The sequence below is a fragment of the Aspergillus ibericus genome (genome assembly GCF_003184845.1).
Source record: "Aspergillus ibericus CBS 121593 unplaced genomic scaffold BO80scaffold_5, whole genome shotgun sequence".
Taxonomy (NCBI): domain Eukaryota; kingdom Fungi; phylum Ascomycota; class Eurotiomycetes; order Eurotiales; family Aspergillaceae; genus Aspergillus; species Aspergillus ibericus.
In genome coordinates, this window is record NW_020292103.1 from 766,007 (window position 1) to 784,460 (window position 18,454).

At 54.8% G+C, this 18,454-nt stretch overlaps 8 protein-coding genes across 8 annotated transcripts; 2 read left to right on the top strand and 6 right to left on the bottom strand.

Annotated features, from left to right (window-relative positions):
- Nucleotides 1-151: 151 nt before the first annotated feature.
- Nucleotides 152-1,969, bottom strand: BO80DRAFT_499550 (ribosomal N-lysine methyltransferase; the record flags this gene model as incomplete). Its single annotated transcript, XM_025724194.1, has 6 exons — nt 1,801-1,969; nt 1,143-1,730; nt 1,035-1,092; nt 905-967; nt 674-785; nt 152-560 (listed from the first exon to the last, which is right to left on the bottom strand). Exons 1-6 carry the CDS (start codon nt 1,933-1,935, stop codon nt 152-154), a joined length of 1,365 nt encoding a protein of 454 aa, XP_025579121.1. The 5' UTR covers nt 1,936-1,969.
- Nucleotides 1,970-2,139: 170 nt separating this feature from the next.
- Nucleotides 2,140-2,897, top strand: BO80DRAFT_461840 (N-terminal protein methyltransferase; the record flags this gene model as incomplete). Its single annotated transcript, XM_025722475.1, has 1 exon — nt 2,140-2,897. The coding sequence occupies one exon, from the start codon at nt 2,140-2,142 to the stop codon at nt 2,866-2,868; it is 729 nt and encodes a 242-aa protein (XP_025579122.1). The 3' UTR covers nt 2,869-2,897.
- Nucleotides 2,898-3,217: 320 nt separating this feature from the next.
- Nucleotides 3,218-4,996, bottom strand: BO80DRAFT_374294 (uncharacterized protein). The gene is made up of 5 exons (XM_025716590.1): nt 4,645-4,996; nt 4,409-4,589; nt 4,335-4,360; nt 3,932-4,281; nt 3,218-3,878 (listed from the first exon to the last, which is right to left on the bottom strand). Exons 1-5 carry the CDS (start codon nt 4,820-4,822, stop codon nt 3,627-3,629), a joined length of 987 nt encoding a protein of 328 aa, XP_025579123.1. The 5' UTR covers nt 4,823-4,996; the 3' UTR covers nt 3,218-3,626.
- Nucleotides 4,997-5,636: 640 nt separating this feature from the next.
- BO80DRAFT_209034 (uncharacterized protein) lies at nt 5,637-6,424 on the bottom strand. The gene is made up of 2 exons (XM_025714289.1): nt 6,229-6,424; nt 5,637-6,167 (listed from the first exon to the last, which is right to left on the bottom strand). The coding sequence occupies exons 1-2, from the start codon at nt 6,275-6,277 to the stop codon at nt 5,830-5,832; spliced, it is 387 nt and encodes a 128-aa protein (XP_025579124.1). The 5' UTR covers nt 6,278-6,424; the 3' UTR covers nt 5,637-5,829.
- Nucleotides 6,425-6,648: 224 nt separating this feature from the next.
- Nucleotides 6,649-12,391, top strand: BO80DRAFT_346709 (putative TFIIIC transcription initiation factor complex subunits Tfc3; the record flags this gene model as incomplete). Its single annotated transcript, XM_025715383.1, has 3 exons — nt 6,649-6,715; nt 6,924-8,029; nt 8,078-12,391. The coding sequence occupies 3 exons, from the start codon at nt 6,649-6,651 to the stop codon at nt 12,389-12,391; spliced, it is 5,487 nt and encodes a 1,828-aa protein (XP_025579125.1).
- Nucleotides 12,392-12,764: 373 nt separating this feature from the next.
- Nucleotides 12,765-14,028, bottom strand: BO80DRAFT_422038 (ubiquitin-conjugating enzyme E2). Its single transcript, XM_025718733.1, has one exon. It carries the CDS (start codon nt 13,983-13,985, stop codon nt 13,008-13,010), a length of 978 nt encoding a protein of 325 aa, XP_025579126.1. The 5' UTR covers nt 13,986-14,028; the 3' UTR covers nt 12,765-13,007.
- Nucleotides 14,029-14,088: 60 nt separating this feature from the next.
- On the bottom strand, nt 14,089-16,043 carry BO80DRAFT_461843 (DHHC family palmitoyltransferase). The gene is made up of 2 exons (XM_025722476.1): nt 15,628-16,043; nt 14,089-15,570 (listed from the first exon to the last, which is right to left on the bottom strand). The coding sequence occupies exons 1-2, from the start codon at nt 15,824-15,826 to the stop codon at nt 14,237-14,239; spliced, it is 1,533 nt and encodes a 510-aa protein (XP_025579127.1). The 5' UTR covers nt 15,827-16,043; the 3' UTR covers nt 14,089-14,236.
- Nucleotides 16,044-16,177: 134 nt separating this feature from the next.
- Nucleotides 16,178-18,426, bottom strand: BO80DRAFT_422040 (rhomboid family membrane protein). Its single transcript, XM_025718734.1, has 3 exons — nt 17,584-18,426; nt 16,502-17,526; nt 16,178-16,444 (listed from the first exon to the last, which is right to left on the bottom strand). The coding sequence occupies exons 1-3, from the start codon at nt 18,038-18,040 to the stop codon at nt 16,391-16,393; spliced, it is 1,536 nt and encodes a 511-aa protein (XP_025579128.1). The 5' UTR covers nt 18,041-18,426; the 3' UTR covers nt 16,178-16,390.
- Between the last annotated feature and the right edge of the window lie 28 nt (nt 18,427-18,454).

Consider the following 18,454-nt stretch of genomic DNA (forward strand, 5'->3'; position numbering starts at 1 on the left):
TGTGTTAGTATGGGTACATAGATAGACGGTGCATATGGATTATTTCTATTCTATTTTCTGGTGGTTAACCGTATGCAGTATGCCACTTGATTCTCTCCCCCCTCCCCCGCCCAAACACACACATATAGAGAGAGAGAGAGAATTGATACCCCTACTCCAACCCCTCAATCACCCCCTCACACAACCGTCTGATCTGTCCCCACCTCTCCAACAACATCCCCAACTTCTCCCTCTCCCACGCCCTCGACCCAATCCTTCCCCCATCCCCATCCCCATCTTCATCCCCTCCATCCTCCCCCTTCTGATTCGTCTTCAACATCCCCTCAATAATCCCACTCGTGACCACACACTCGGAACGATACTTCTCCACCCACCCGCGGATGATCTCGTTGGTTTTCTGTTCGTTGATGCCTTGGCACGGGCGTCCGGAGATGTAGTTGCGCCATTCGCGGCGGGGGAGGTATTTTAGGGTGCTGGCGTAGTGGATGTTTGATGTTGATGTTGATGCTGATGTTGATGGGGATTGGGATGGGGATGGGGGGAGGGGGAGGGTGTAGTTCCTAGTTTATGGTTAGGATTTTTGTTGTTTTTGGTGATGTGGATGGAAGAGTCAGTGGAATGAAGGAATTAGGGTGGAGTGAGGGAGCTGGGGGTGGGGGAGGGAAATACGTACCCGAAAATCCCCTGAGCCGCGAGTTCTTTCTTCTGGGCTGTGGTGAGATCTTGGAAGATGATGTCGTCGAGGTAGATTGTGTCGGAGGGGTTGGTGGGGAGGGAGAAGCCGTCTGATGCTTGTTAGTTGACGTGCTTAGGATGAGTGGTGGGGGGGGGGGGGGGGGGGGGGGGCGCGTGTAAGGATGGGTTTTTATGGGAGTGATGGGAGTGATGGGCAGGGGATACGGACATTCCACGAGGAGAAAATCGTTCGAGTGCGAGCCGTAGCTCATGAAGATCTCTTCGCCTTTTTCTGCTGGGGTTAGCTTTCGTGCTTGGTTTCTTTGAAGGATGGATTGGTATAGATGGAGGTTGGGTACCATATCGACGAGTGGCTTTGAAGGTGTATTTCCTTCCGTCGAAGGTCACGTCGCAGGCCTGAGAGTATCATAAGTATTATAGCGACACCAGTACAGCAGCAAACGCACCGCATCATCCACATGATTAAAGTAATCCGCAAACGGGACCATCCCAATCGCATCATTCCAGTCCTCGGGTTCGTCTTTCCCCGGGGAGACATAATAGAAGCTCCGCGAGTTGATAATACACCAGTAATAGGCAAAGGTCTTCCACTCGGTCTCCGGGTAGACCGTCACCACGTGCGCCCAGGCATCTTGGAGTCGTTTCTCTTGCTGGCTGAGGAGATTCTGATATCTCGTATCGTAGTCCACGCCGAGAGGCTCCTTGGCAAAGGAGTTCCATTTGCCGGAGATGGATGGCGTGAGGAGGACTTTTCCTTCTGCTGACGAGGAGGAATTGGCTCCGTAGCTGGAATTGGATACGCGGAGATGTTCCGGCCAGAGGACCGGCATGCTGTCTTCGAATTCATCGAATGAGGGCCAGACTTTTTGCCAGGGCTCGACGTCCCTGAGAAGAGATGGATCGCCGTGTGTGAGAAACGCAGCGAGGATCCCGTGGATGGATGTCCCGGATGGGAATTGCGAGGTGAATGATGATGGGATGGAGTCGATGGTTAGCATCAGGTTGACGGGGACAGTGAGCATGATTTCATTGTTCTGGACTATATTAGTGCGGTATTCCCACCCATGTACTTCCTCAGATGAACTATTCTGTAGATTCACTCACTTTTATCGTTCGAGTCGCTTTCATCCCCAGTCGTCGGCCGGGGAATCGGGCGGGCGTAATGCCCTTGATCTTGATCCCTGCGCCCTCAGCCCATTGCATGAACGCCAGGTGCTCCTCGCCGGGTGTATCTTCCATCCTTTTATTCTGTATCTTCGCTAACTCGAACAGGTTGCAGTGCTGCGTTGATGGATGAATGTGCGTGGATGGTGTAGTTCTCACGCTGATTAGATAAGCTGATAATCTCGATAAGGGAAATTTTATCCCGCATCAACACCGCGTCGACTCCCTCGCAACCCACCGCTTCATCCTGCAGCTGTACTGCAATAGACACAATCCACCATGGCCGACGCACAAACAACCTCGACGGACGCGCCTCCCGATTCCCACATCGACCATGCCGCCTCCCTCCGATACTGGAACAGCGTGGCCGCCAACTCCAAAACCATGCTGGGCATGCTGGGCAGCTACCCCTGGTACACGCGCATCGATCTCCGGGGCTCGAAGATCTTCCTTTCCAAAGTCCGGCGCATGATCCCCAATTGTCCGACGGAGGGGAAGCTCCGACTCGGGGTAGACTGCGGGGCCGGGGTCGGACGCGTCACGGAGGGACTTCTCAGTCAGGTCTGCGAGACGGTGGATGCGGTGGAACCGGTTGAGAAGTTCCTCGAGGTGATTCGGCAGTCGGAGTTGAAGCGCACCGGCGTGGTGGGGGATATATATCCGGTGGGGTTGGAGGGTTGGGTTCCGGAGAAACAGTACGATTTGATTTGGACGCAGTTCTGCGTGGGGCATCTTACGGATGTGCAGTTGAGGGAGTACTTTGTTCGGTGTCGCGAGGCGTTGTCGGACACGGGCGTGTTGGTGGTCAAGGAGAATCAGTCGACGGATCCGTTCGGGTTGGATATGTTTGATGAGGAGGATAGTAGTGTCACTAGGACGGATGAGAAGCTTCGGTTGTTGTTTAAGGAGGCTGGGCTGGGGGTCGTCGCGTCGGAGTTGCAGTTGGGCTTTCCGAAGAACTTTAGGCTTCTGCCTGTGAGGTTTTATGCGTTGAGACCGTTGACTTGAGGTTGGTTGGGGTATGAGATGATTGAGTGATCCGAGTGAGGTCGTGGGCTCTTTTGCTGACTAGGCTGAGATATGCACCTGGGACATGCGGACAATGGAGCTGAGCCGTGATGCTTCTTGTTCGGTCACTTCCGGACGATTACCATGCATTGTCTGTCTGGAAGTGGAGCAGCAACTCGTGCTAGGCTCTGCAGCAACCGCGAGTCCTATGTAGCGACTTCGCTGCTTCAACTTACGTACGGTATGATTGACGACCGCTACGACAATTGCTTGTGCTGTTAATTGGATGAGATTCCGGGAGTATGCTGCACTCCGCAGGGCTCGTCGCAGATCAACAGCCATTCCGGGAAGCATGATGAAGATGAGAAAGGTTTCATTGATAGGTATCACCAGTATCTATCCAACCCCGAATCTATCTATGTGAGCTGCAACAAATGATGTCAACGCCAAGATCATAGCCCCAGTTATGATGCAATCAACAAGATTAACGTGTATGTGATGGCCATGCATCACGAGAAGCCAGAAACCACAAGGCAGGAAAAGAAGGAGCCAGTGGTGAACAGAAGGAAGGGTATCAGTGTATAGTACATCTGGCGCTAGCCGTTAGAAGCATTCATCATATTAAATTTTCGTGTTTCATCATGCGATGAACGTCAGTTGCCACCCTGTATCTTGGCAGAGTCGCGTACCCACATGGATCATTGGTGGATTGATGGGTTCCAGACGTTGCAATCGATAGGGTGACTTGACTGACATGCTCAGCTCGATGGGGTAGACGGAGGAGCCTGCTTCTCTCGGAACCAGGGCATGAAACTTGGCAGATGATCCTCAATAGCCTCGAGCCTGGTCCGAGCACCACTGGGCGCATTCGGGTCATCGGTGTACGGAATGCCCCCTTGGCCTCGGTTCTCCTTCCAGCATTCTTTCTCGCGACGAAGATCGCTTTGGACCCATGGTATCGTGATTAGTGTCCAGAGCCCAGCCCAGGCAAACGGTAACGTCCATCCCAGCTATGCATCTTAGAATCAGAACATTCGAACCTTCGCCTTAGGGATAAACTTACAGTGTATGCAACTGGCTGTGAGACGGTAAAGACGATCGCCGTGATAGCAGCAGCGACCACGACGGATCCCCCAGCCCAGAAACAATTCATCTGGAAGAGCATTCGCCGAAAGTACGGGCTGGACAGGTACCGGGTGCGAAGAGCATATCGATAGATCTGACCACCGCCTCCATCAACCGCCACCACATCTTCGATAAGAACGTATAGGGCTGTGGGCATTGTTGAGCCTTTGGGTGTGGAGGAAATTCGAAAGGGCGCTTTGACACCGCAGGCACGGAGGATATCGAGGGCTAGGAACACGCTGCCGAAGTAGAACATCACTGTCGGAAGGACCATGGCGACTAGACGCACTGTTGAATCCATTAGCCTCAATGATAGATGAAAGGACATACGATAGGCTTACCATATGGCTCTTCAGGAACGGTTCCACTGTCATCATATTAGTCCAGTCCGGAGCTCTGCAGCGGGACCACCTACACAATCAGCTCGACCGCCAGGATCAACCAGACGAGGGTGAAGTTGATATGGAAGAAATCCAGCCATCCCTTCCTAGCATTCAATGGCCGGGCTCGTGAATCCTTTCGGAACAGGTGGTAGAGACGATAGAAATATTCGAATACCGAAACTCCTCCTAACGAAGCCGTCACGATACTAAAGACTAGAGACGAGTGAATCAGTCATATGACATAGAGGAAAAGTGCGACCTCACGTACCGACGTTATGCGAGAGATCCGTGGCATACCAGAGCGCCCAGTATAGGACGAGCGGCTGGGCCAGAGTATCGATAACAAACACCGTCCAGAAGATAGCGATGGACTTCTTTCTCGTGCGCAAGGAGTAAGGGAGCGGCGGAGGCTCAGGACACGCAGCGGGCCTCGTTTCTTCGTCCATCGATCTAGCGGGAGTGGAGTGGTGAGATGGGAAGTCTAATCGGTCGGTCACACGGTCTGCGATTGACGGGGTCTAGATGGTTCGAGGGACGGAGGGATACATGACGGGGAAGCGAGGGAGGAAAGGAACAGGAAGGATGGCGCCAATAGCCAAAACCGGGACCCGGGGATTATGAAGTAAAACTGAAAGGCGAGCGATAAGCCCCAAAGCCGGAAAGGACGGCAGGGGCAGCTCGTAACGATAAAAGAACTTCTGGATTTTGCCATCGGCGGATTCGGATGGCTGCCGTGATGCCTGACGTAACCGGCCGTGATGTCATGCCGTCTACACACGTACATACGGATACACCGTACTGGTATCAACACGTGATTGATTCTATCCATCATCGCTTTGTTTTCCTGTCTTTTCATATGGTCACAATTTTCAGCTTACCTTCGTTAATATAATACCTGCAAAGCTCATCGATAGAAAGGCTAACGGACAATTAGATCGGATGTCAGCGAACAACATGATGCAGAAAATCATATCCGTCACGAAGCTTTCGCGGCGGCCAATTTCATGCGACAATATAAGCTCAGCTAGTTGCCCCCAGGTACTATGGCGACTGCGGATTATCTGTTAGCCTTGTGGTATGTGGCTGCGAATATCCATTTTACTGTGACTGGCGTTGAGCTAGCTACGATACCAGGTATTAGTATTTCATCGATTCCCTGGTTTCTGAGCGCCAGTGTACGCCTACATAAGAGGCGACCCATTTAAGTCGGGAAACGCCAATTATGCTTGGGGGGTGTGAATGATACTGGCGAGCTGAAACGCAGAAGGTGGTGTCACCTCAGCGACGTGACATTACTGCCAATGCATACATTATCGACACATGAAGCGAACAGGCCAGTCCCATGCCACGTGTAGTGAGATTGACCTCACAACGAGAGAAGACGGGGAGCACTAAGCTGTCTGGGAGTACTGCGTCTCCTCTGTCTGGCATACAACGCTATCCAAGACCAAGACTATATGCATTGAGATGGAAAGACGGACATTTCCAGTAAGGAACAGCATGAGCGGTACGGACGGTCAACTGCAGTACAGGCTGGCATCTGAGCCGCAGCCACCGATGGATCAGAGTCTGCCAAGAGGACATGACGCACAGAGTGATCTTGGGATTGCTTTGACACCGAGCGGTGAATCCGGCTCTCAGCGCCCCTCTCTGGCGAGATGCATGGCCTACGACTAAAGTGTGCTGGGCTTGCGGCCGACGAGTTCGTGTCGGTAACTGGAAGGTTCGGAGCATTGATAGATGTCAAGGCGACTACCGCATAGATCATAGAGGGCATGACCCTTCTGGCCACTGGTGTAGAACGTATCAATATGTCCCAACAATAGATTGCACTACTACCGTTCTATTATACCTTCAGCGTTCAGCCTGTATGGAGTCCATAGCAGTATCCATGTCCACATCGAGTTCGGCAGAACGTTGTATTTTGCGACGAATCATAAACTCATTCGCTGAGACCTCCTGGCCTAACCAGGAGCAGTGCCCCAATCTATTGAGGGAGCTAAACTTTGGGATGAGAGAGTGTGATGAAAGTGCCAGCGGAACACGTGATGATGTCGCAGCGGCCACCACGTGATGCCCCCGCCACCCCCGCCGCCTTCGGGCTCGACCTCGTTTTCCTCCGCGACGCTGGTTCGAATCGCGTCGCTGGCTCTGCATCCCCTCATTTCCGTTGCACACTCTGCTCCTCCCTCCGTTGTCTAGGCGATGGATTGAGGTCGAAGCCCGTGGGACGAATTTTGCAGACACGGTCTGGACGCCGACCCGGCTAAAGATGGCCCCTAGCTTACGAGAACTGATTGATTTTCTCCTCGCAGAGATTGCTCTCTGTGGTGATCAAGGTCAGTCGCTTTTTTTTTCTCCGGTCGAGACTAGCGATGGCACCCCTGCATGCGGCCTCCGTCTGATTGGACCCCGTGAACATTCAGCTCTGATACTTGCACTGGACGGAGTAGATAGTCTCTGCCCGCTGGATACCTGCATAAACTCAATCGACCTGTCATGCGATTGGCCTCAGAACCATCCCAACAGCCAACTAACGTCCACCAGGCGCTACCCCAGCCGATATACTAACCTTCATCGATACCTTCTATGCCAAGGCTGCGCAAGATGCAGTCCGCGCCCATGTCGTGGACCGTCGGTTCCAGGAGAAGGTCTGGTCCTGGCTGATGAGAAACCCAGAGGTCTCGGTGGGTAAAGACAGGGAAGGCAATCATCTCAGCCTCCAAGATGCCGAGGGCCGTAGGCATCGTCAAACTGATGCGGAGGCGGATCAAGTCACTCGCGGAGTGTCGGGCGCTGTCCGGGTCTTCGTATCAGAAGAGCGAACCTGGCTCGCAGTCACCGGTCATGGACCGGACGAAACCAAGGTCTTTCCCACAGAATTTGCTCTGCTCTCCATCATTGCATCGCGGAAGCACAATGGCATTGCTCAGACCGAGCTAGTCAAAGTTAGTGGTCAGGACAAACGTTCGGTTCCCAAGCGGACCGATCTTCTGCAGAAAAAGGGCTACATCGAGAAACGGGCAATTCAAGTCAAGTCCACCCGGACAAGCCTTTGTACCCTGCGCAAGTTCTTGTCACCGGAGCACCTCAAGGACAGACAAGCTGGTCAGGATTCAGAGACGGCGCAAGGGGAGAACATGATTGATTTCAAGGAATTTACCGACCACCTCTTTCAGATCCTCCAAGAGTATCAGATAATTTCCCGCAATGACCTCAAGGAGAAGCTCGGGTTTGCAGACCACTGGCGCTGGAGGATTCTATCCCGGGCGCTACGGAAGTTCGAGCGCATAGGAGTCCTCAAACGGGTTCGGGCCTTGTCTCAATATGCACATACGCTGAAGAAGTTCCATCCTTGTGTCATGCTGATCCGCGAGCCAACTGAAAGAGACTTTGAACTCTTCAACGAGTTTAGTCGAGGCATACTATCCAACCTGGAGCAGGAAGACAATGTTGATATCGAAGATGATCTTGAGCAGGATGACCCGTCGCAAGACGCATTGCAGCCAGAGTATGGCACAGTCGGCCTTGTGAAGCGTGATGCCGTGGAAGAGGCTGGCCGAATCCTTCCTTCTTGGACCGCAGATAGGAATATCCACAATTTGATCGTCGATACTGTTGGTCAAACCGGGACCAACGGGATTACCAACCAGGTAAGCGCTGTCCGATGAGCCGGAAGAGCAGACCAGACATTGACCGAGCAGGGGATCTTGAGAGCTTGTTTTGGCGGCTACTTCCGACGGCCTTTGGAGAATGCAGTGAGCCGTCTCGTGGAATGCTGGCAGTTATCGCAGCCTCCCCATCTGCGCCATCTCGCAATCGTCAGAGATACGGCACTCCAGCGGACCATCACGCACTATGTTCATTACACCGCAACGAACTTCAAGCAACTCGTGGATTCCGGGGAAGCATTGTGGGAGGCGGTTGAGTTTGCCCCGAAAAAGCTCAAGACAAACAATGTCCGGGTCCCTCCTGTTGATGCTGTCCCTGAACTGGATACGTACGGACTTCCCCTTGAGGTTCCCAGGAAGGAGGTATTAAAGAATGGGCATGCTACTCTTCTCGAGTGTATCCTGGCAGTGAAGCCGCCAAATTACGTCTTCTCCGGCAGCGATGCCTTAGCGGCACGTCTGGAGGATGGAACATACGTAATCCAACAGCGCATTCGGGGCTCTGACCATCCTCTACCATACCCTGAGGCTACCCCGGTCAGGATGAAGAAAGAACGCCGAGATGCATCCGATGCTGAGATGGGTGATACACCTAGTGTGAAACCGAAAGGGCGACCACGGAAGACGAAGCACCCTGACGCATTCCGAGGTATGTCTGAAAAAGAGAAGCTCGAGGCTCTTGGACTGGACGAAACATGGACGGAGTATAGTGTCCTGCTTCTTGAACGCACCGGTCCGGGCGTGTACGTCACCACGCGTGGACGACGACGACCGGCTGGTAGAAGGCAGGGGCGTCCGGCGGTCAGCCGGATCGCGGTATTCAAAACACCAGCCCTAGCTTCTCTCCCTTGGTTCCAGAAGGAGATTGGATCCGATGATGATTCAATGCTTGCGAGAGAGACCCCTCTACAGGACAGCACACAGCCTCAGATTGTCCCTGTAACTGATGGGGATGCTGCCCCTCCAGTAACCACACCAAACAGTCCTGCCAGGGGGTATAAGAGAAGGCTGCGGCACCTTGACTCAGATGCAGAGCTTGGAACTGGAAGTGCTCTAAAGCAGCGTCGTGTCGAGGAAGTTAATGGAGACTTGCAAAATGATGTGCCGGCCGAGGAACAAGAGCATGAACCAGGACATATGCGGGTCTCCCCCAGACGAACAAAGAGGAAAAGGGCCGTGTCACCACAGCTCCCAGAACCAAGCCCAGTCCCGAAAGGTCGTGCTGCACATGTTCCTTCGACTGAAACTCTGCCGCAAGGCCGCAACGATCAGCCGGCCATTCGCAGTGCGGGCGTCGTTGAAACACCATCTAAGAGAACGCGCTCCGGACGAGTCCTGCGAGGTGATAGCACATCGGCTGATCCAACTGCGGCTGAAACAAACGACCCTACATCGACGGCCGGCCGGCCCCGTACATCCGTGGCCAATGCAATTTCTGAGGTTCCCAAGACAGACGATGCAGTCCCTTCTGTGCCCCCTTCCGAGACAGCGCCCGAGAACAAGACCGGAGCGGCCTCAGAAACACCGGAGACGTCGACCAAAAAGCGACGCATCTTTGCAGAAAAGGGTGGGTCCGTCGCTGTGCTCCGGAGGTCGATTGTGATGGATATCCTCGAGCAAGCTGGTGGCGCCTATCCTATGGGTACCGAAGTCTGGTATCCATTCATGACGGCATGGCAGAAGAAACGGCATAAAGAAATACCCGACCTGCGCACCATCAGGGCAGTCGTGAAAACCATGATCGACAGTGGCAAGGTCCGCCAGTTGACCTTCAGTGGGAGAGACAGCAAGGGAGTGATGGTGACCAAAAGCATCATGTACAAAGCCGATATGCAGCCCGACGACCCTCTGATCCAGGACATGCAGAAGAAAATGCTGGCCGCCACTCGATGCTACTTCCCTCCCAATGTTGAAATCGACCCCGAGATCTCAAAGAATGGCAACCGGAATAGCCTACGCCGAGACATGAAGCAGCTTTCTCAGCTGCCGGTTGAACGCAGCGTTACGGTTCAGCTACACCAGAAGCCCGCCATGGTTCGGGCCGTGGAACGACGCCGACAACACATGTTGCGAACCGAACTGTTACAGCGGCTGAGTATGGGAGATGACTATGAGTTTGATGCCACTGATGGGTCAGAAATCGTCCGACTCATGACCCTTCGTCGTGGCTCTGCCAAAGACAATACACAGGGACTCACATCCATCTCCCGTCCAGGGCGCATGGGAGATGGAACTCGGCAAGGACAAAGACGGCGGGCCGAGGCCGGGCTGGCTTCCCTTCGCAAGATGAGGCGACTCTGGTCCTCCATCGCGCCGTACACGATGCTGATGAACACGAAGTCCTCGTTCCACGCCACCACTGGAACCTTTGGTACGGAGGCCGGGATTCCGGCTCTGCAGGCTGCCAAAGAACGTGCGAAAGCGGCCGCCAGAAAGAAAGGTCACAAGGTACCATCGGGACTGCCGCATTCGCTCGACGACATTTTCAGCCAGGCGCGGAGACGAACCATGGATTATACTGGCAAATCTGATCCCCGATCCCGTCGGTTCTTCCGGGACAACAATGTTATTCTCAAGTGGGAGCTCAGCAATGAAGATTTACTCCGTCGGAAGAGCACAGACCTCCTGTATATCAACCAGACGGTCCAGGACATGGAGACTCCTGGTATCGAAGGGAACATTCGGTTCGACGTGGATGAGGACACCGGGAGAGTGGCGATCCCACGGACTCCCATGACCACCCGACAGAAAGCCCGACTGGAAGGCGAGCCTGCTCCATCGCGGCGACGACGTTCCGAGTCTGCTCTGGAGCCCAAGCACCGCCGTCTGGCCAAACTGAACGAGAGCCTGGCCGCCGACGAGAATCGGCTTGCTGCGACCCAAGCTGGGCCACGCCAGCCCGCCCGTCGTAGCCGTCTGGTCGCGCAAATGCCGCAGCCCCTTGTCCAGCAATTCATCGCAGCCATTGTCGCTGTGCGTAGTCTCGCCGGGGGGTCTGATGCTCGTTTGATTGATTGGTCCCTTCTCTGTTGTTGCTTTCCAGATCTGGAACCCGCTTTTGTGATTGGCAGAGCCAAGGGGATTCTTACCAAGTACCGGCTACAGATCGCCAAGATGCAGAGTGATTTCCAGGAGCGGTTCATTGAAGCCTACGCCAATGACCAGGTCCCCCCGATCGATTACGACAACCTCGAAGCGTATGACTGGGAGGGGGTGATTGAGTGGGCGAACACGCAGCTGGATGCCCCCCGATCCGAGAAGCTTCCGGACCTGCCAGCAACCCGGGAGCAGTTCGACAGCGTTTTCGATCTCCGCGAGGAAGCCGTTGTGCCGCTGGATGAACTATACCAAGCCACCCAGTCGGTCACGATGAGTCGTAAGCGGGCACTCATCGCCAGTGTTCCGTTCGCCACTCCCCTGCCCGACCATTCGACACGGCCTCCACCGCGCCGAGATGAACTCGCGCGCTTGGACGTCGCGAAGACTTGGGTGCGGGCCAACGTGGTGACCCCGCAAGAGACGTATCGGCCCGCCGACGCGCGACAAGCCTTGGAGGGCTTTGGCGAGCATGTCGTGCAGCAGGCGTTGCAGTCCTTGGTGACAGAGCGGGCCCTCTCCATGGGCAACCGGGGCCGCATCACCCCTGGCCGGAACTACGACGTGACGGAACACTTCCTACTCACCCTCGGACGACGCCGTGTGATCGAAAGTACCGAGCTCCGGCGCGCACCGCGATTCAAGACGGAGACCCTGGATCCAGCCCTGCGCCGACAGGGATATTTGGACATCGACTACAACGCCGAAGACGGCGACATGATGGTCGCAATCAACCTGTTCGCCGCGGGCCGTGTGGTGCTGCAGCCGCGCGACGCACCGCGGGAAAAGTACGGACTGACCGACGGCGGATACCTCACGCGGCAGATCGACAAGGACAAGCTGCGCTTCTCCGTGGAGGTGCGGCCGGCCAAGTCGTACGTCTACGGGAACCCGATCCAGGAGCAGACCAACAGCCTGGCAGCCCCGCGCCCACCGGAGGACATCGACCCCACCACACCCCTCCCAGCAAAGGTTCCGCTCTGGTACGACATCCACGGTGCCTTTGTGCGGGTGCTATGGGAGCTGGCGGTGGCGGCGGTGGTCGGCTGCGTGGCGACCCGGCCGGGGATCAGCGCGAAGGCGATTGCGGGGATGTTGAAACCGACGATGGGCGGCTGGGAGGTGCAGCTATTATTGGAGTGGCTGGAGGGAGTGGGAGTGGCACGATTGGAGGGGGATCACGAGAAGCGAACGGAGGAGCAAGCGGGATGGGTGGTTCAAGAATGGTGGTGGATGGTATTAGGATAATTTGTATAGTACTCGTATATATAGCCGATTCGTTTGACACTGTATAATGACAGATTGGATGTCAGTTGATAAATGCAGTGAAAGATAGCATACTGTCATATCCCACATCTCGACTCTGGCCAGATCATCTATAGACCTGTACTATGTACTACAAAGTATGCCACTGAATCATACTAGCATATCATCTCCTCATATATCCCTCCTTTACCCATTACTACTAGTAATCACCTAGCACGACCCCAAATCCAACTGATCAACCCTCATCCCATCAATCCTAGACTCTAAACCTACCATCTAAACCTGGTAACCCGACCCTTTCACATTGACATCAACTCACCCCTACACCGAACCCTCCAATTCACATAGTATTCAATTCAAATAGAAAAAGATCAAATCAATTACCCATCTAAACTCCGGATATAATACCATACATAATACAACTGTTTCCCTAACCCAGACCCCACATTAAATGGTAAGAAGATGATCGATACCTCAACGTCAACCACACCACGCTCGCTTGCTCAGATAACAAGATAAATAGAATGAGGTACTGTGAATCAGATCTTTTGTGCCCTTGGAATGGAAGTGAAAAGATGATAAGGAGGTAGGTAGGTGGTCATTCCATGTCTTCGCGGGCGAGTCGACGGAGAATCATTACTGCCAGAGCGATGACGACTCCGATGATGGCGCGGTCGAGCCAGGGGGTTTCTTGGGATGGGGGGGTTGCCGTGGGCAGAGGGTGTTGTTGGGGGTGGAATTGGGGTTGAGGGTGTGGTTGTTGTGGAGTTGTAGTGGTGGTAGGTGTCGGTGTGAGTGGTTGTGTTTGTAGTTGTGATTGCTCTTGTGGTTGTGTCTGTGTCTGCGGTGAAGCAGATGTAGCTGTAGCTTCATCTGTAGATGCAGACATATGTGCAGGAGCAGGAGCAGGAGCAGGTGCAGTTGTAGACGTAGGCGTCGGCGTCGATATATCCGCATTCGCATCCCCACTCCCCATCTCCCTCTCCATCGCATCCCCCTCCGTGACCCGCACCGAGGCTTCATTCTCACTCTTTCCCCCCTCCTCCTCCACCAACACCCCCCTCTCGGCACAAAACCCCCTCCACTCCCTCATAACCACCTCATTCCGCCTCCCCATACACCACTCACACGCATCACAGCACCAATCCCTCGACTCAACCGCATACCGCCTCCTCACCTCCACGCCCACATCCAACCCCCCCACCTGCCCCTTCGCATCCCCATCCATAAAGCTCCGCAGCGCAATCAACGCCGTCCGGATCCCCCACGCCGGCTGCCACGTCTCCTCATGATGGCCTGAGATACTGAGACAGATTTCGCGATTCACTTCGAAGCGGCCGGAGGGGGTGAGGAAGCGGAAGGACGGGGGGCGGAGAGGGTATGTGGGCGGGAGGACGATGCGGCCGTGGTAGAGGCCGTTGGCGTAGGGAGAGGGGGATGGTGGGCCTTGGATGGTGAAGTGCCAGTCGTAGAGGTTGGATTCGGAGATGGGCGTGGCGTGGAAGTAGGGCGAGGGGTGGGTCGTTAGTTCGGTGGCTTCGCGGAGGAGGCGTTTCGTGGAGGATGTTGGGGGCATTTTCTTTCAGTTTCACTCTCTCTGTGTGTGGGTGGGTGGGTGGGTGGGTGTTTGTTGGTGGTTTAAGGTGGTGGTGGTGGTGTAGTTGGAGGGTGGAGCAGATGTCAGTATGAGGGGAGGCCAGTTGGCCTCTGGGTTGCTGCCTTCCAATTCAGGCATACATGCCATGGCGCATCATTCATCAATTATCAACACCTTACTCCGTGCTAACTATACATGTACATATTTACCGTGGCCTATATTCCCCGCCTCTAATCCCAGTTCCGCCATTCGTCTTCCCCTTGGCCCCGACTGCCCCCCGCCTCCCCCGCCTCCTCCTCATCGCTCACCACCTCGCCCGGTCGTGGGCGCGGTGACATCGGAGGTAGCGTCTTCATCGATACGCCCGTGTCAGGCCGCTCCGGGTCGCGTACCACGTCCAGTGGCTGGCTCGGCGTCCAGGTCGCTGCCCGATCCGTTCCCGCCCACGCTTGGCTGTTGTTCATATTCCGCTGGTACAGATCTCGCTGGTATTGCTGCTGCCGCGCGGCATCTTCCTCCCGGCGCTGTCGCACCCGATCGCGGGCTTCCATGAACTTCACGCTCGGCTCCCAGTGCCAGCCATCGCCCGAGGTCGTACAAACCGGCACCGGCCACAGCAGCGGACGGTCGCCGAACAAATGCCGCAGGTTGCGTCGCCATCCCAGGTCGAACGCGTGCGGCATCTTTTCACTGTCCTCCTCGTCCAGGTAATTTTGGTACCGGTCGTGCTCGCGCTGTCGCTCCATCTCCGCATACGACCGCGATAGCGACTGCTGGGCCGGCGTCATCCGAGTCTCGGACTGACCGGGCAAAATCTCTTCTTCCCCCTCTTCAGGCCGGGTCACTCCTGGGATCGCGTTGGCATGGGCATCGAGGATCTGTCCCCCGTAGTCCTGTAGCCGGTGGCTCAATCCCTCCCGATCGCCTCCCTCACTTCCCAGCAGCTGGTCGTAGCGGTGGCGATCCAGCGCTTTCCGCAATGGCGACACATACCGCGTCTTCTCCAGACACTCAATCGTCGTGATACCCCGTAGCGCCAGGCTAATATGCCAGACCGTAAACCCTGACAGTACCAGCCCGATGATTCCGCCCAGCACCGCCAACAGCACCACATTAATCGGCAGCATCTTATCCACGTCGATGTATTTACTGTCGTCCAGCATTTCCGTCCAAATCCACAGCGCCGCCACGAAGAAATCCACCCAGCAGAAGATCGACGTGTATATCAGGAACAACAGGAACGCCTTGTAATTGTACAACCCCACACAGGTCGCCAGCCACGGACAGTGGTGGTCCATTTTCAGCACGCAGCGCTTGCACGTCGAGCAGTGATGCGCCCGGTCCGGTTTCGGGCACTGGCATTTCTTGCAGAACCGAGATCCGCCGGTCGAACTCACTGTGTAGGCGGTATACTGTGGTAACTCGGTGACCGGGAGCGCGCTGTATTCGTGTCGACCGCGGCCGCTCGGCGTGAGGGGGGATCCGGGATCGGTGAAAACGGCGACACTATAGCAGGCATTAAGGCAGATGTAGAGGATGATTCCGAGGAGGGAACTGGGTAGACCTATACCATTTACCGACCGTAAGTAAGGATAAGTAACAAACAACTGAAGAAACGTACCAATCCAAGCACTGTCGCACGGCTTGAAGCCCACACTGGCCTCGACATAGACCGCCCATGTCGTCAAGCTGTAGACAAAGGCCAAGGGGAAGAAAGATGCCGCGGTGCAGCAATAGCGTTCAATGCGGAGAGCCCATGCCCGGGGGCGTCGTTTGGGCCATGAAGGCGACGATGGAGGGGAGGTAGCCAGCGTTGCCATGATCGGTAGTTCTGTATCAGTCGATGGCTAGAAGACATCCACGTTGCTGAGCGATGATTTCAAATCATGGCGATCGCAGTGACGGAGAGGTGGTGGGATGTCAACGATGGCGGCACAGGTATGAACAGAATACAGAATATACACAGGAATCTAGATAGCAGCGAAGAAATTCTAGAACAGCAGCAAGGCTGGAATGAGGTGACGAGGTGAGGGAGAAGTGGATGGATCTCGGGGAGATCGAGGCACCAGCGGTACGAATTACCGTACGGGACAGCACCGCCACGATGCCGATCACATGCCTATATTTAGACCGTGGCTGCTGCCTTGTCGACTGTTACCAGCGAGCATACGGAGTATAGAATCATAATGCATTTTCTCATGGGATGCCATCCCGACCGAGTAGTAGTATAAACATGACGCTGCCTTAACTACAGCATAGATCATCTCAAACGCCGCTTAATGTACTGAAGCCTCGATAGAATACCGAATTGCAAGGGATATCCAGAACCAAACCATATGCCAGCCAGTATAAAACAGTGAATAAAATATCCAGATCGATCCCGCTCAGGAAGTCTTTTCCGTCGTCAATTCGCTCTCCTTACACCATCCATTGACAGGCTGCAACAAGTTAGTATGGAGGCCAGCTAGAAACAGTAAGATGAAGGAGTCACTCACCAGACAGCTCAGGCGGTAGCACCACGAGCAGTTGGACTTTGGATACTTGTAAAAGTCGATGATCAGCAGAATGAAGCCCACCAGCACGGCAACCAACGCGCCCGCGCGCACCAACCACCATGCCCACCAGAGCGGCTTGCGGCCTCGGAAGAAGTTCATCGGGTTCATCTTGTTGTCGGCGCCCGCCCCCGTGCGTGTGCGCCGTCCTTTCAAAAAGTCAACCAAGCTGGGCCCCGAAGCCACCTTCTGGGTATCCTCCGCCGTGGGTGTGCCAGCACCGCCACTCATGGCAACATACGGGTTCCGCGCAAGGCCAATCCGCTCGCGCAGTGCATTGGGAGAGCGAAGAAGGCACAGCCCCAGAGCCAGTCCCATGATGAAGCCTCCAATGTGAGCAAAGTTGTCCAAGCCGGGCAACAGTCCCAACACAAAAGAAACGGCAATACCCAAAATCATGATGATCAACTCGACCCACGGCGAAGGCCGTTCCTTCCACGTATAGAGAAGATCCAAGATGAAAAGAGCGAGGATACCAAAGAGAGCACCGGAGCAGCCGCACGACGCCTCGCCCTGTCCGGCATAGTTGCCTCCCAGCACGAAGCCCCAAATGCCACTGGCCACATACACCAGGAAATACCGCCACCAGCCAATCATCCGCTCCATGTCGACACCCATGGTCAATTGCACAATGAGGTTGAAGCCGATATGAACAAATCCAGTGTGGATGAACATGGGAATGATGAACCGGAACCATTGATTGGGCTCCGGTCGGTCGTCAAGAGATCCCCCCGGATGAGGGTTCGGGACACCACTGAAGCCGCACGCCTCGGACAATGAGCATGCGGCCGTCGATGTGGTCGCATTCGGGCAAGGGAACAGGACGGTTTCATTCGCATTTTGGATGCCAGGAACGTTCTTCATACACGGCGTATACCGCGATCCCATGTAGATTTGCACGTACGGGGAGGGCCCGATCATCACGTTAAACGACGGTTTCGTCTCGATAGGAGAGCCGGTGAGTTGAGCTGCAGAGAGTCAGTAATTCCATGATTTATTCCGGGGTCCTTGCGATCTTCACATACCATTTTTCACCAACTCCACGATAAACACGATGATCTGGACCAATGTAAACGTATACGTCACCCACGCGATCTTCTTGTTGAAGAAACCCTTCTTCTTATTCCTTCGCGCGGTCGGAGCGACCGGTGGTTCGATCTCGTCGGGGGTGGGCGAATAATGCGTGGGTTGGTGCATCCAATTCGGCGGCGGGGACCCATTCGCATACTGATTGCTCTTCAGAGGGATATTCTCCGCATAGTGATCACTGTCGTTCAAGCGCCCACCGGTCGCATATGCTTGGTCGGAACCGAAAGATTGCTGACTGTTGTGAAGTTGGGGGTCGGACGTCGTCGGCTGGTAGGGATGTGTGTTGAAGTCGGGGTGACCTGGGGTTGGTATGCGGTCGATGTGAGGATTGGCTTGCTCGTAGGAAGGAGGATTGCTGCTATATGCGCCGTGATAATAGCTGTTCGCTGCCATATTGAATGGACAGCCGGACGGCGAAAGAGACAAAGGACGGTCGTCTACCAATCAATGCGATAACTGGATGCGTGAGATATCCAGACACAGCTTGCCCGATGGATCAGGTGAGCTCGAGGTGGGATAGGATATTTCTTCTGCAAAGGTGGTTGGCAGGGGTTCGATTGAGATGACGCCGTGACGGCACGTTTGGCGGCGGGAGGCAGGGCTGAAACTACCGCTAAAAAGGAATGCCCCTGACCGGAAAGTAAACACAACGGCCCCCAACAACCTAACAACAGGAAGGATTCAAGTGATTTAGGGGAGAAACGAGGGTGTCCACCAAATCTACCGAGGGAACGAGGGACAAATGAACGAAGAGCCGGTCCGATACGATGTATGAATGATATTAGATCGAGCCGGACGCAGGCAGAG